Genomic DNA, 14,039 nt, shown 5'->3' on the forward strand with positions numbered 1-14,039 from the left:
CCCTGTGTTTCCTGTCTCTCTGTACCAGTGTATTTATCCCTGTGTTTCCTGTCTCTCTGTACCAGTGTATGAATCCCTGTGTTTCCTGTCTCTCTGTACCAGTGTATTTATCCCTGTGTTTCCTGTCTCTCTGTGTATTTATCCCTGTGTTTCCTGTCTCTCTGTACCAGTGTATTTATCCCTGTGTTTCCTGTCTCTCTGTACCAGTGTATTTATCCCTGTGTTTCCTGTCTCTCTGTACCAGTGTATTTATCCCTGTGTTTCCAGTCTCTCTGTACCAGTGTATTTATCCCTGTGTTTCCTGTCTCTCTGTACCAGTGTATTTATCCCTGTGTTTCCTGTCTCTCTGTACCAGTGTATTCATCCCTGTGTTTCCTGTCTCTCTGTACCAGTGTATTTATCCCTGTGTTTCCTGTCTCTCTGTGCCAGTGTATTTATCCCTGTGTTTCCTGTCTCTCTGTACCAGTGTATGAATCCCTGTGTTTCCTGTCTCTCTGTACCAGTGTATTTATCCCTGTGTTTCCTGTCTCTCTCTACCAGTGTATTTATCCCTGTGTTTCCTGTCTCTCTGTCCCAGTGTATTTATCCCTGTGTTTCCTGTCTCTCTGTACCAGTGTATTTATCCCTGTGTTTCCTGTCTCTCTGTGTATTTATCCCTGTGTTTCCTGTCTCTCTGTACCAGTGTATTTATCCCTGTGTTTCCTGTCTCTCTGTACCAGTGTATTTATCCCTGTGTTTCCTGTCTCTCTGTACCAGTGTATTTATCCCTGTTTCCAGTCTCTCTGTACCAGTGTATTTATCCCTGTGTTTCCTGTCTCTCTGTACCAGTGTATTTATCCCTGTGTTTCCTGTCTCTCTGTACCAGTGTATTCATCCCTGTGTTTCCTGTCTCTCTGTACCAGTGTATTTATCCCTGTGTTTCCTGTCTCTCTGTGCCAGTGTATTTATCCCTGTGTTTCCTGTCTCTCTGTACCAGTGTATTCATCCCTGTGTTTCCTGTCTCTCTGTACCAGTGTATTTATCCCTGTGTTTCCTGTCTCTCTGTACCAGTGTATTTATCCCTGTGTTTCCTGTCTCTCTGTACCAGTGTATTTATCCCTGTGTTTCCTGTCTCTCTGTACCAGTGTATTTATCCCTGTGTTTCCTGTCTCTCTGTGCCAGTGTATTAATCCCTGTGTTTCCTGTCTCTCTGTACCAGTGTATTTATCCCTGTGTTTCCTGTCTCTCTGTCCCAGTGTATTTATCCCTGTGTTTCCTGTCTCTCTGTCCCAGTGTATTTATCCCTGTGTTTCCTGTCTCTCTGTTCCAGTGTATTTATCCCTGTGTTTCCTGTCTCTCTGTACCAGTGTATTTATCCCTGTGTTTCCTGTCTCTCTGTACCAGTGTATTTATCCCTGTGTTTCCTGTCTCTCTGTGCCAGTGTATGTATCCCTGTGTTTCCTGTCTCTCTGTACCAGTTCGTCTTGTACGTTTAGTCAAGTCAACCAGTGTGTTTTTCCCCATTACTCCTTTTGCTAGTCTTCCCGGTTTTGACCACTGCCCTGACCTTGAATCTGCCTGCCCTGACCTTGAATCTGGCTGCCCTGAACTTGAATCTGCCTGCCCTGACCTTGAGTCTGCCTGCCCTTCGGTACCTATAGGACTCTGAACTGGTTGTGACCTTTTGCCTGTCCACACCCATTCTCTTGATGAAATAAACATTGTAAGACTCCAACCATCTGCCTCCTGTGTCTCCAGCTGGGTCTCGCCTTGTGCCTTGATAAGTTCAGTGTAGAAAGAGAGAGCTGAGAGACGGAGAGCCAAAGAATGAGAGGGGATGTCTCACCTGGGGGTGTTGGTGGAGGAGGAGCCGGGGGTGTTGGTGGAGGAGGAGCCGGGGGTGTTGGTGGAGGAGGAGTTGGGGGTGTTGGTGGAGGAAGAGCTGGGGGAGACAGAGGGCGATGCCACCTGAATGAAAACATGGATTTTAGTAGACTTATTCTACATACAATATAAAAGGAGCCATTTGAAAACAACAACAGACACATTAAAAAACGACTGAGGATTTAACATGAAATAAAAATCTACAGGTTTATTTCTCATGTTGGTCTGCTGTGGTTATAATCAGGAGGAGGGGATGAACAGCTCAGACAAGACTGGCTGTGGTTATAATCAGGAGGGGATGAACAGCTCAGACAAGACTGGCTGTGGTTATAATCAGGAGGGAATGAACAGCTCAGACAAGACTGGCTGTGGTTATAATCAGGAGGGGATGAACAGCTCAGACAAGACTGGCTGTGGTTATAATCAGGAGGGGATGAACAGCTCAGACAAGACTGGCTGTGGTTATAATCAGGAGGGGATGAACAGCTCAGACAAGACTGGCTGTGGTTATAATCAGGAGGGGATGAACAGCTCAGACAAGACTGGCTGTGGTTATAATCAGGAGGGGATGAACAGCTCAGACAAGACTGGCTGTGGTTATAATCAGGAGGGAATGAACAGCTCAGACAAGACTGGCTGTGGTTATAATCAGGAGGGGATGAACAGCTCAGACAAGACTGGCTGTGGTTATAATCAGGAGGGGATGAACAGCTCAGACAAGACTGGCTGTGGTTATAATCTGGAGGGGATGAACAGCTCAGACAAGACTGGCTGTGGTTATAATCAGGAGGGAATGAACAGCTCAGACAAGACTGGCTGTGGTTATAATCAGGAGGAGGGAATGAACAGCTCAGACAAGACTGGCTGTGGTTATAATCAGGGGGGATGAACAGCTCAGACAAGACTGGCTGTGGTTATAATCAGGAGGGAATGAACAGCTCAGACAAGACTGGCTGTGGTTATAATCAGGAGGAGGGAATGAACAGCTCAGACAAGACTGGCTGTGGTTATAATCAGGAGGAGGGGAATGAACAGCTCAGACAAGACTGGCTGTGGTTATAATCAGGAGGGAATGAACAGCTCAGACAAGACTGGCTGTGGTTATAATCAGGAGGAATGAACAGCTCAGACAAGACTGGCTGTGGTTATAATCAGGAGGAGGGAATGAACAGCTCAGACAAGACTGGCTGTGGTTATAATCAGGAGGGAATGAACAGCTCAGACAAGACTGGCTGTGGTTATAATCAGGAGGAGGGAATGAACAGCTCAGACAAGACTGGCTGTGGTTATAATCAGGAGGGAATGAACAGCTCATACAAGACTGGCTGTGGTTATAATCAGGAGGGAATGAACAGCTCAGACAAGACTGGCTGTGGTTATAATCAGGAGGGAATGAACAGCTCATACAAGACTGGCTGTGGTTATAATCAGGAGGGAATGAACAGCTCAGACAAGACTGGCTGTGGTTATAATCAGGAGGGAATGAACAGCTCAGACAAGACTGGCTGTGGTTATAATCAGGGGGGAATGAACAGCTCAGACAAGACTGGCTGTGGTTATAATCAGGAGGGGATGAACAGCTCAGACAAGACTGGCTGTGGTTATAATCAGGAGGGAATGAACAGCTCATACAAGACTGGCTGTGGTTATAATCAGGAGGGAATGAACAGCTCAGACAAGACTGGCTGTGGTTATAATCAGGAGGGAATGAACAGCTCATACAAGACTGGCTGTGGTTATAATCAGGAGGGAATGAACAGCTCAGACAAGACTGGCTGTGGTTATAATCAGGAGGGAATGAACAGCTCAGACAAGACTGGCTGTGGTTATAATCAGGGGGGAATGAACAGCTCAGACAAGACTGGCTGTGGTTATAATCAGGAGGGGATGAACAGCTCAGACAAGACTGGCTGTGGTTATAATCAGGAGGGAATGAACAGCTCAGACAAGACTGGCTGTGGTTATAATCAGGAGGGAATGAACAGCTCAGACAAGACTGGCTGTGGTTATAATCAGGAGGGAATGAACAGCTCAGACAAGACTGGCTGTGGTTATAATCAGGAGGAGGGAATGAACAGCTCAGACAAGACTGGCTGTGGTTATAATCAGGGGGGGATGAACAGCTCAGACAAGACTGGCTGTGGTTATAATCAGGAGGAGGGGATGAACAGCTCAGACAAGACTGGCTGTGGTTATAATCAGGAGGGGATGAACAGCTCAGACAAGACTGGCTGTGGTTATAATCAGGAGGGGATGAACAGCTCAGACAAGACTGGCTGTGGTTATAATCAGGAGGGAATGAACAGCTCAGACAAGACTGGCTGTGGTTATAATCAGGAGGAGGGGATGAACAGCTCAGACAAGACTGGCTGTGGTTATAATCAGGAGGGAATGAACAGCTCAGACAAGACTGGCTGTGGTTATAATCAGGAGGGGAATGAACAGCTCAGACAAGACTGGCTGTGGTTATAATCAGGAGGGGATGAACAGCTCAGACAAGACTGGCTGTGGTTATAATCAGGAGGGGATGAACAGCTCAGACAAGACTGGCTGTGGTTATAATCAGGGGGGGATGAACAGCTCAGACAAGACTGGCTGTGGTTATAATCAGGGGGGGATGAACAGCTCAGACAAGACTGGCTGTGGTTATAATCAGGAGGAGGGGATGAACAGCTCAGACAAGACTGGCTGTGGTTATAATCAGGGGGGGATGAACAGCTCAGACAAGACTGGCTGTGGTTATAATCAGGAGGGGATGAACAGCTCAGACAAGACTGGCTGTGGTTATAATCAGGAGGGAATGAACAGCTCAGACAAGACTGGCTGTGGTTATAATCAGGAGGGAATGAACAGCTCAGACAAGACTGGCTGTGGTTATAATCAGGAGGGGATGAACAGCTCAGACAAGATTGGCTGTGGTTATAATCAGGAGGAGGGGATGAACAGCTCAGTTCCTCTCTCTCTGTTCAATAAAGTCAGAACAGATCCCCACTGTCTTCCTCTCTCTCTGTTCAATAAAGTCAGAACAGATCCCCACTGCCATCCTCCCGCTCTCTGTTCAATAAAGTCAGAACAGATCCCCACTGTCTTCCTCTCTCTCTGTTCAATAAAGTCAGAACAGATCCCCACTGTCATCCTCTCTCTGTTCAATAAAGTCAGAACAGATCCCCACTGTCTTCCTCTCTCTCTCTCTGTTCAATAAAGTCAGAACAGATCCCCACTGTCTCCCTCTCTCTGTTCAATAAAGTCAGAACAGATCCCCACTGTCTTCCTCTCTCTGTTCAGTAATGAAAACAGGTATGTTTGATACCTGTAGGTAGAATAAAGTCAGACCATGAAAACAGGTATGTTTGATACCTGTAGGTAGAATAAAGTCAGACCACGAAAACAGGTATGTTTGATACCTGTAGGTAGAAGTCCCCGGGGCGGAGGACACGTGGGTCCAGAGGAGAGAGCTGGATGATCACCTTGTCGTGGAGACACAGAGGCCAGCCCTGGTGCCGGAATAACAGGCCGCAGTACGGGAACTACAGGAGAGATGGAGATGGAGAGGGAGACTGAGTAAATAAATCAACTACAGGAGAGAGGGAGAAGGAGAGGGAGACTGAGTAAATAAATCAACTACAGGAGAGAAGGAGAAGGAGAAGGAGACTGAGTAAATAAATCAACTACTGGAGAGATGGAGAAGGAGACTGAGTAAATAAATCAACTACAGGAGAGATGGAGAGGGAGACTGAGTAAATAAATCAACTACAGGAGAGATGGAGAAGGAGAAGGAGACTGAGTAAATAAATCAACTACAGGAGAGATGGAGAGGGAGACTGAGTAAATAAATCAACTACAGGAGAGATGGAGAAGGAGAGGGAGACTGAGTAAATAAATCAACTACAGGAGAGATGGAGAAGGAGAGGGAGACTGAGTAAATAAATCAACTACAGGAGAGATGGAGAAGGAGAGGGAGACTGAGTAAATAAATCAACTACAGGAGAGATGGAGAAGGAGAGGGAGACTGAGTAAATAAATCAACTACAGGAGAGAAGGAGAAGGAGACTGAGTAAATAAATCAACTACAGGAGAGAAGGAGAAGGAGACTGAGTAAATAAATCAACTACAGGAGAGATGGAGAGGGAGACTGAGTAAATAAATCAACTACAGGAGAGATGGAGAAGGAGAGGGAGACTGAGTAAATAAATCAACTACAGGAGAGATGGAGAAGGAGAGGGAGGCTGAGTAAATAAATCAACTACAGGAGAGATGGAGAAGGAGAGGGAGACTGAGTAAATAAATCAACTACAGGAGAGAAGGAGAAGGAGACTGAGTAAATAAATCAACTACAGGAGAGATGGAGAAGGAGAAGGAGACTGAGTAAATAAATCAACTACAGGAGAGATGGAGAAGGAGACTGAGTAAATAAATCAACTACAGGAGAGATGGAGAAGGAGACTGAGTAAATAAATCAACTACAGGAGAGATGGAGAAGGAGAAGGAGACTGAGTAAATAAATCAACTACAGGAGAGATGGAGAAGGAGACTGAGTAAATAAATCAACTACAGGAGAGATGGAGAAGGAGACTGAGTAAATAAATCAACTACAGGAGAGAAGGAGAAGGAGACTGGGTAAATAAATCAACTACAGGAGAGATGGAGAAGGAGACTGAGTAAATAAATCAACTACAGGAGAGATGGAGATGGAGAAGGAGACTGAGTAAATAAATCAACTACAGGAGAGATGGAGAAGGAGACTGAGTAAATAAATCAACTACAGGAGAGATGGAGATGGAGACTGAGTAAATAAATCAACTACAGGAGAGAAGGAGAAGGAGACTGAGTAAATAAATCAACTACAGGAGAGAAGGAGAAGGAGACTGAGTAAATAAATCAACTACAGGAGAGATGGAGAAGGAGACTGAGTAAATAAATCAACTACAGGAGAGATGGAGAAGGAGACTGAGTAAATAAATCAACTACAGGAGAGAAGGAGAAGGAGACTGAGTAAATAAATCAACTACAGGAGAGATGGAGAAGGAGACTGGGTAAATAAATCAACTACAGGAGAGATGGAGAAGGAGACTGGGTAAATAAATCAACTACAGGAGAGATGGAGAAGGAGACTGAGTAAATAAATCAACTACAGGAGAGATGGAGAAGGAGAAGGAGACTGAGTAAATAAATCAACTACAGGAGAGAAGGAGAAGGAGAGGGAGACTGAGTAAATAAATCAACTACAGGAGAGATGGAGAAGGAGAAGGAGACTGAGTAAATAAATCAACTACAGGAGAGAAGGAGAAGGAGACTGAGTAAATACATCAACTACAGGAGAGAAGGAGAAGGAGAAGGAGACTGAGTAAATAAATCAACTACAGGAGAGAAGGAGAAGGAGACTGAGTAAATAAATCAACTACAGGAGAGATGGAGAAGGAGAGGGAGACTGAGTAAATAAATCAACTACAGGAGAGATGGAGAAGGAGAAGGAGACTGAGTAAATAAATCAACTACAGGAGAGAAGGAGAAGGAGAGGGAGACTGAGTAAATAAATCAACTACAGGAGAGATGGAGAAGGAGAAGGAGACTGAGTAAATAAATCAACTACAGGAGAGAAGGAGAAGGAGACTGAGTAAATACATCAACTACAGGAGAGAAGGAGAAGGAGAAGGAGACTGAGTAAATAAATCAACTACAGGAGAGAAGGAGAAGGAGACTGAGTAAATACATCAACTACAGGAGAGATGGAGAAGGAGAAGGAGAAGGAGACTGAGTAAATACATCAACTACAGGAGAGATGGAGAAGGAGAAGGAGACTGAGTAAATAAATCAACTACAGGAGAGAAGGAGAAGGAGACTGAGTAAATAAATCAACTACAGGAGAGATGGAGAAGGAGACTGAGTAAATAAATCAACTACAGGAGAGATGGAGAAGGAGACTGAGTAAATAAATCAACTACAGGAGAGATGGAGAAGGAGAAGGAGAAGGAGACTGAGTAAATAAATCAACTACAGGAGAGATGGAGAAGGAGACTGAGTAAATAAATCAACTACAGGAGAGATGGAGATGGAGAAGGAGACTGAGTAAATAAATCAACTACAGGAGAGATGGAGAAGGAGAGGGAGACTGAGTAAATAAATCAACTACAGGAGAGATGGAGAAGGAGAAGGAGAGGGAGACTGAGTAAATAAATCAACTACAGGAGAGATGGAGATGGAGAAGGAGACTGAGTAAATAAATCAACTACAGGAGAGATGGAGAAGGAGACTGAGTAAATAAATCAACTACAGGAGAGATGGAGATGGAGAAGGAGACTGAGTAAATAAATCAACTACAGGAGAGAGGGAGAAGGAGAAGGAGACTGAGTAAATAAATCAACTTACAGGAGAGAAGGAGAAGGAGACTGAGTAAATAAATCAACTACAGGAGAGAAGGAGAAGGAGAAGGAGACTGAGTAAATAAATCAACTACAGGAGAGATGGAGAAGGAGAAGGAGACTGAGTAAATAAATCAACTACAGGAGAGATGGAGAAGGAGAAGGAGACTGAGTAAATAAATCAACTACAGGAGAGATGGAGAAGGAGAAGGAGAAGGAGACTGAGTAAATAAATCAACTACAGGAGAGAAGGAGAAGGAGAGGGAGACTGAGTAAATAAATCAACTACAGGAGAGATGGAGAAGGAGAAGGAGACTGAGTAAATAAATCAACTACAGGAGAGATGGAGAAGGAGACTGAGTAAATAAATCAACTACAGGAGAGATGGAGAAGGAGACTGAGTAAATAAATCAACTACAGGAGAGATGGAGAAGGAGACTGAGTAAATAAATCAACTACAGGAGAGATGGAGAAGGAGACTGAGTAAATAAATCAACTACAGGAGAGATGGAGAAGGAGACTGAGTAAATAAATCAACTACAGGAGAGATGGAGAAGGAGACTGAGTAAATAAATCAACTACAGGAGAGATGGAGAAGGAGAAGGAGAAGGAGACTGAGTAAATAAATCAACTACAGGAGAGATGGAGAAGGAGACTGAGTAAATAAATCAACTACAGGAGAGATGGAGAAGGAGACTGAGTAAATAAATCAACTACAGGAGAGATGGAGAAGGAGACTGAGTAAATAAATCAACTACAGGAGAGATGGAGAAGGAGAAGGAGACTGAGTAAATAAATCAACTACAGGAGAGAAGGAGAAGGAGACTGAGTAAATAAATCAACTACAGGAGAGAAGGAGAAGGAGAAGGAGACTGAGTAAATAAATCAACTACAGGAGAGAAGGAGAAGGAGACTGAGTAAATACATCAACTACAGGAGAGATGGAGACTGAGTAAATAAATCAACTACAGGAGAGATGGAGAAGGAGACTGGGTAAATAAATCAACTACAGGAGAGATGGAGACTGAGTAAATAAATCAACTACAGGAGAGATGGAGAAGGAGACTGAGTAAATAAATCAACTACAGGAGAGATGGAGAAGGAGACTGAGTAAATAAATCAACTACAGGAGAGATGGAGAAGGAGAAGGAGAAGGAGACTGAGTAAATAAATCAACTACAGGAGAGATGGAGAAGGAGAAGGAGAAGGAGACTGAGTAAATAAATCAACTACAGGAGAGAAGGAGAGGGAGACTGAGTAAATAAATCAACTACAGGAGAGATGGAGAAGGAGACTGAGTAAATAAATCAACTACAGGAGAGATGGAGAAGGAGACTGAGTAAATAAATCAACTACAGGAGAGATGGAGAGGGGAGACTGAGTAAATAAATCAACTACAGGAGAGATGGAGACTGAGTAAATAAATCAACTACAGGAGAGATGGAGAAGGAGAAGGAGACTGAGTAAATAAATCAACTACAGGAGAGATGGAGATGGAGAAGGAGACTGAGTAAATAAATCAACTACAGGAGAGATGGAGAAGGAGAAGGAGAGGGAGACTGAGTAAATAAATCAACTACAGGAGAGATGGAGATGGAGAAGGAGACTGAGTAAATAAATCAACTACAGGAGAGATGGAGAAGGAGACTGAGTAAATAAATCAACTACAGGAGAGATGGAGATGGAGAAGGAGACTGAGTAAATAAATCAACTACAGGAGAGAGGAGAAGGAGAAGGAGACTGAGTAAATAAATCAACTTACAGGAGAGAAGGAGAAGGAGACTGAGTCAATAAATCAACTACAGGAGAGAAGGAGAAGGAGACTGAGTAAATAAATCAACTACAGGAGAGAAGGAGAAGGAGGGGAGACTGAGTAAATAAATCAACTACAGGAGAGATGGAGAAGGAGACTGAGTAAATAAATCAACTACAGGAGAGATGGAGAAGGAGAAGGAGAAGGAGACTGAGTAAATAAATCAACTACTGGAGAGATGGAGAAGGAGACTGAGTAAATAAATCAACTACAGGAGAGATGGAGAAGGAGAAGGAGACTGAGTAAATAAATCAACTACAGGAGAGAGGGAGAAGGAGACTGAGTAAATAAATCAACTACAGGAGAGATGGAGAAGGAGAAGGAGAAGGAGACTGAGTAAATAAATCAACTACAGGAGAGATGGAGAAGGAGACTGAGTAAATAAATCAACTACAGGAGAGATGGAGAAGGAGAAGGAGAAGGAGACTGAGTAAATAAATCAACTACAGGAGAGATGGAGAAGGAGACTGAGTAAATAAATCAACTACAGGAGAGATGGAGAAGGAGACTGAGTAAATAAATCAACTACAGGAGAGATGGAGATGGAGACTGAGTAAATAAATCAACTACAGGAGAGATGGAGATGGAGACTGAGTAAATAAATCAACTACAGGAGAGATGGAGAAGGAGAGGGAGACTGAGTAAATAAATCAACTACAGGAGAGATGGAGATGGAGAAGGAGACTGAGTAAATAAATCAACTACAGGAGAGATGGAGAAGGAGAAGGAGAGGGAGACTGAGTAAATAAATCAACTACAGGAGAGAAGGAGAAGGAGACTGAGTAAATAAATCAACTACAGGAGAGAAGGAGAAGGAGAGGGAGACTGAGTAAATAAATCAACTACAGGAGAGATGGAGAAGGAGAAGGAGACTGAGTAAATAAATCAACTACAGGAGAGAAGGAGAAGGAGAGGGAGACTGAGTAAATAAATCAACTACAGGAGAGATGGAGAAGGAGACTGAGTAAATAAATCAACTACAGGAGAGATGGAGAAGGAGACTGAGTAAATAAATCAACTACAGGAGAGATGGAGAAGGAGAAGGAGACTGGGTAAATAAATCAACTACAGGAGAGATGGAGAAGGAGACTGAGTAAATAAATCAACTACAGGAGAGATGGAGAAGGAGACTGAGTAAATAAATCAACTACAGGAGAGAAGGAGAAGGAGACTGGGTAAATAAATCAACTACAGGAGAGATGGAGAAGGAGACTGAGTAAATAAATCAACTACAGGAGAGATGGAGATGGAGAAGGAGACTGAGTAAATAAATCAACTACAGGAGAGATGGAGAAGGAGACTGAGTAAATAAATCAACTACAGGAGAGATGGAGATGGAGACTGAGTAAATAAATCAACTACAGGAGAGAAGGAGAAGGAGACTGAGTAAATAAATCAACTACAGGAGAGAAGGAGAAGGAGACTGAGTAAATAAATCAACTACAGGAGAGATGGAGAAGGAGACTGAGTAAATAAATCAACTACAGGAGAGATGGAGAAGGAGACTGAGTAAATAAATCAACTACAGGAGAGAAGGAGAAGGAGACTGAGTAAATAAATCAACTACAGGAGAGATGGAGAAGGAGACTGGGTAAATAAATCAACTACAGGAGAGATGGAGAAGGAGACTGGGTAAATAAATCAACTACAGGAGAGATGGAGAAGGAGACTGAGTAAATAAATCAACTACAGGAGAGATGGAGAAGGAGAAGGAGACTGAGTAAATAAATCAACTACAGGAGAGAAGGAGAAGGAGAGGGAGACTGAGTAAATAAATCAACTACAGGAGAGATGGAGAAGGAGAAGGAGACTGAGTAAATAAATCAACTACAGGAGAGATGGAGAAGGAGAAGGAGACTGAGTAAATAAATCAACTACAGGAGAGAAGGAGAAGGAGAGGGAGACTGAGTAAATAAATCAACTACAGGAGAGATGGAGAAGGAGAAGGAGACTGAGTAAATAAATCAACTACAGGAGAGAAGGAGAAGGAGACTGAGTAAATACATCAACTACAGGAGAGAAGGAGAAGGAGACTGAGTAAATAAATCAACTACAGGAGAGAAGGAGAAGGAGACTGAGTAAATACATCAACTACAGGAGAGATGGAGAAGGAGAAGGAGAAGGAGACTGAGTAAATACATCAACTACAGGAGAGATGGAGAAGGAGAAGGAGAAGGAGACTGAGTAAATAAATCAACTACAGGAGAGAAGGAGAAGGAGACTGAGTAAATAAATCAACTACAGGAGAGATGGAGAAGGAGACTGAGTAAATAAATCAACTACAGGAGAGATGGAGAAGGAGACTGAGTAAATAAATCAACTACAGGAGATGGAGAAGGAGAAGGAGAAGGAGACTGAGTAAATAAATCAACTACAGGAGAGATGGAGAAGGAGACTGAGTAAATAAATCAACTACAGGAGAGATGGAGATGGAGAAGGAGACTGAGTAAATAAATCAACTACAGGAGAGATGGAGAAGGAGAGGGAGACTGAGTAAATAAATCAACTACAGGAGAGATGGAGAAGGAGAAGGAGAGGAGACTGAGTAAATAAATCAACTACAGGAGAGATGGAGATGGAGAAGGAGACTGAGTAAATAAATCAACTACAGGAGAGATGGAGAAGGAGACTGAGTAAATAAATCAACTACAGGAGAGATGGAGATGGAGAAGGAGACTGAGTAAATAAATCAACTACAGGAGAGAGGGAGAAGGAGAAGGAGACTGAGTAAATAAATCAACTTACAGGAGAGAAGGAGAAGGAGACTGAGTAAATAAATCAACTACAGGAGAGAAGGAGAAGGAGAAGGAGACTGAGTAAATAAATCAACTACAGGAGAGATGGAGAAGGAGAAGGAGACTGAGTAAATAAATCAACTACAGGAGAGATGGAGAAGGAGACTGAGTAAATAAATCAACTACAGGAGAGATGGAGAAGGAGAAGGAGACTGAGTAAATAAATCAACTACAGGAGAGAAGGAGAAGGAGAGGGAGACTGAGTAAATAAATCAACTACAGGAGAGATGGAGAAGGAGAAGGAGACTGAGTAAATAAATCAACTACAGGAGAGATGGAGAAGGAGACTGAGTAAATAAATCAACTACAGGAGAGATGGAGAAGGAGACTGAGTAAATAAATCAACTACAGGAGAGATGGAGAAGGAGACTGAGTAAATAAATCAACTACAGGAGAGATGGAGAAGGAGACTGAGTAAATAAATCAACTACAGGAGAGATGGAGAAGGAGACTGAGTAAATAAATCAACTACAGGAGAGATGGAGAAGGAGACTGAGTAAATAAATCAACTACAGGAGAGATGGAGAAGGAGAAGGAGAAGGAGACTGAGTAAATAAATCAACTACAGGAGAGATGGAGAAGGAGACTGAGTAAATAAATCAACTACAGGAGAGATGGAGAAGGAGACTGAGTAAATAAATCAACTACAGGAGAGATGGAGAAGGAGACTGAGTAAATAAATCAACTACAGGAGAGATGGAGAAGGAGAAGGAGACTGAGTAAATAAATCAACTACAGGAGAGAAGGAGAAGGAGACTGAGTAAATAAATCAACTACAGGAGAGAAGGAGAAGGAGAAGGAGACTGAGTAAATAAATCAACTACAGGAGAGAAGGAGAAGGAGACTGAGTAAATACATCAACTACAGGAGAGATGGAGACTGAGTAAATAAATCAACTACAGGAGAGATGGAGAAGGAGACTGGGTAAATAAATCAACTACAGGAGAGATGGAGACTGAGTAAATAAATCAACTACAGGAGAGATGGAGAAGGAGACTGAGTAAATAAATCAACTACAGGAGAGATGGAGAAGGAGACTGAGTAAATAAATCAACTACAGGAGAGATGGAGAAGGAGAAGGAGAAGGAGACTGAGTAAATAAATCAACTACAGGAGAGATGGAGAAGGAGAAGGAGAAGGAGACTGAGTAAATAAATCAACTACAGGAGAGAAGGAGAGGGAGACTGAGTAAATAAATCAACTACAGGA

The 14,039-nt window shown here is 42.9% G+C and overlaps 1 protein-coding gene across 1 annotated transcript in view; it reads right to left on the bottom strand.

Moving 5' to 3' along the window:
* LOC135570696 (mucin-5AC-like) overlaps positions 1–14,039 on the bottom strand; it is a gene marked incomplete at its 5' end in the record, with an annotated part of 42,479 nt that overhangs the window by 9,332 nt on the left and 19,108 nt on the right. Inside the window, 2 exons of the mRNA XM_065016651.1 lie at positions 1,826–1,947; positions 5,268–5,390. Coding sequence (XP_064872723.1) covers positions 1,826–1,947; positions 5,268–5,390 — 245 coding nt within the window. The remainder of the gene's footprint in view (positions 1–1,825; positions 1,948–5,267; positions 5,391–14,039) is intronic.

The sequence above is a fragment of the Oncorhynchus nerka genome, unplaced genomic scaffold (genome assembly GCF_034236695.1).
Source record: "Oncorhynchus nerka isolate Pitt River unplaced genomic scaffold, Oner_Uvic_2.0 unplaced_scaffold_922, whole genome shotgun sequence".
Lineage (NCBI taxonomy): Eukaryota > Metazoa > Chordata > Actinopteri > Salmoniformes > Salmonidae > Oncorhynchus > Oncorhynchus nerka.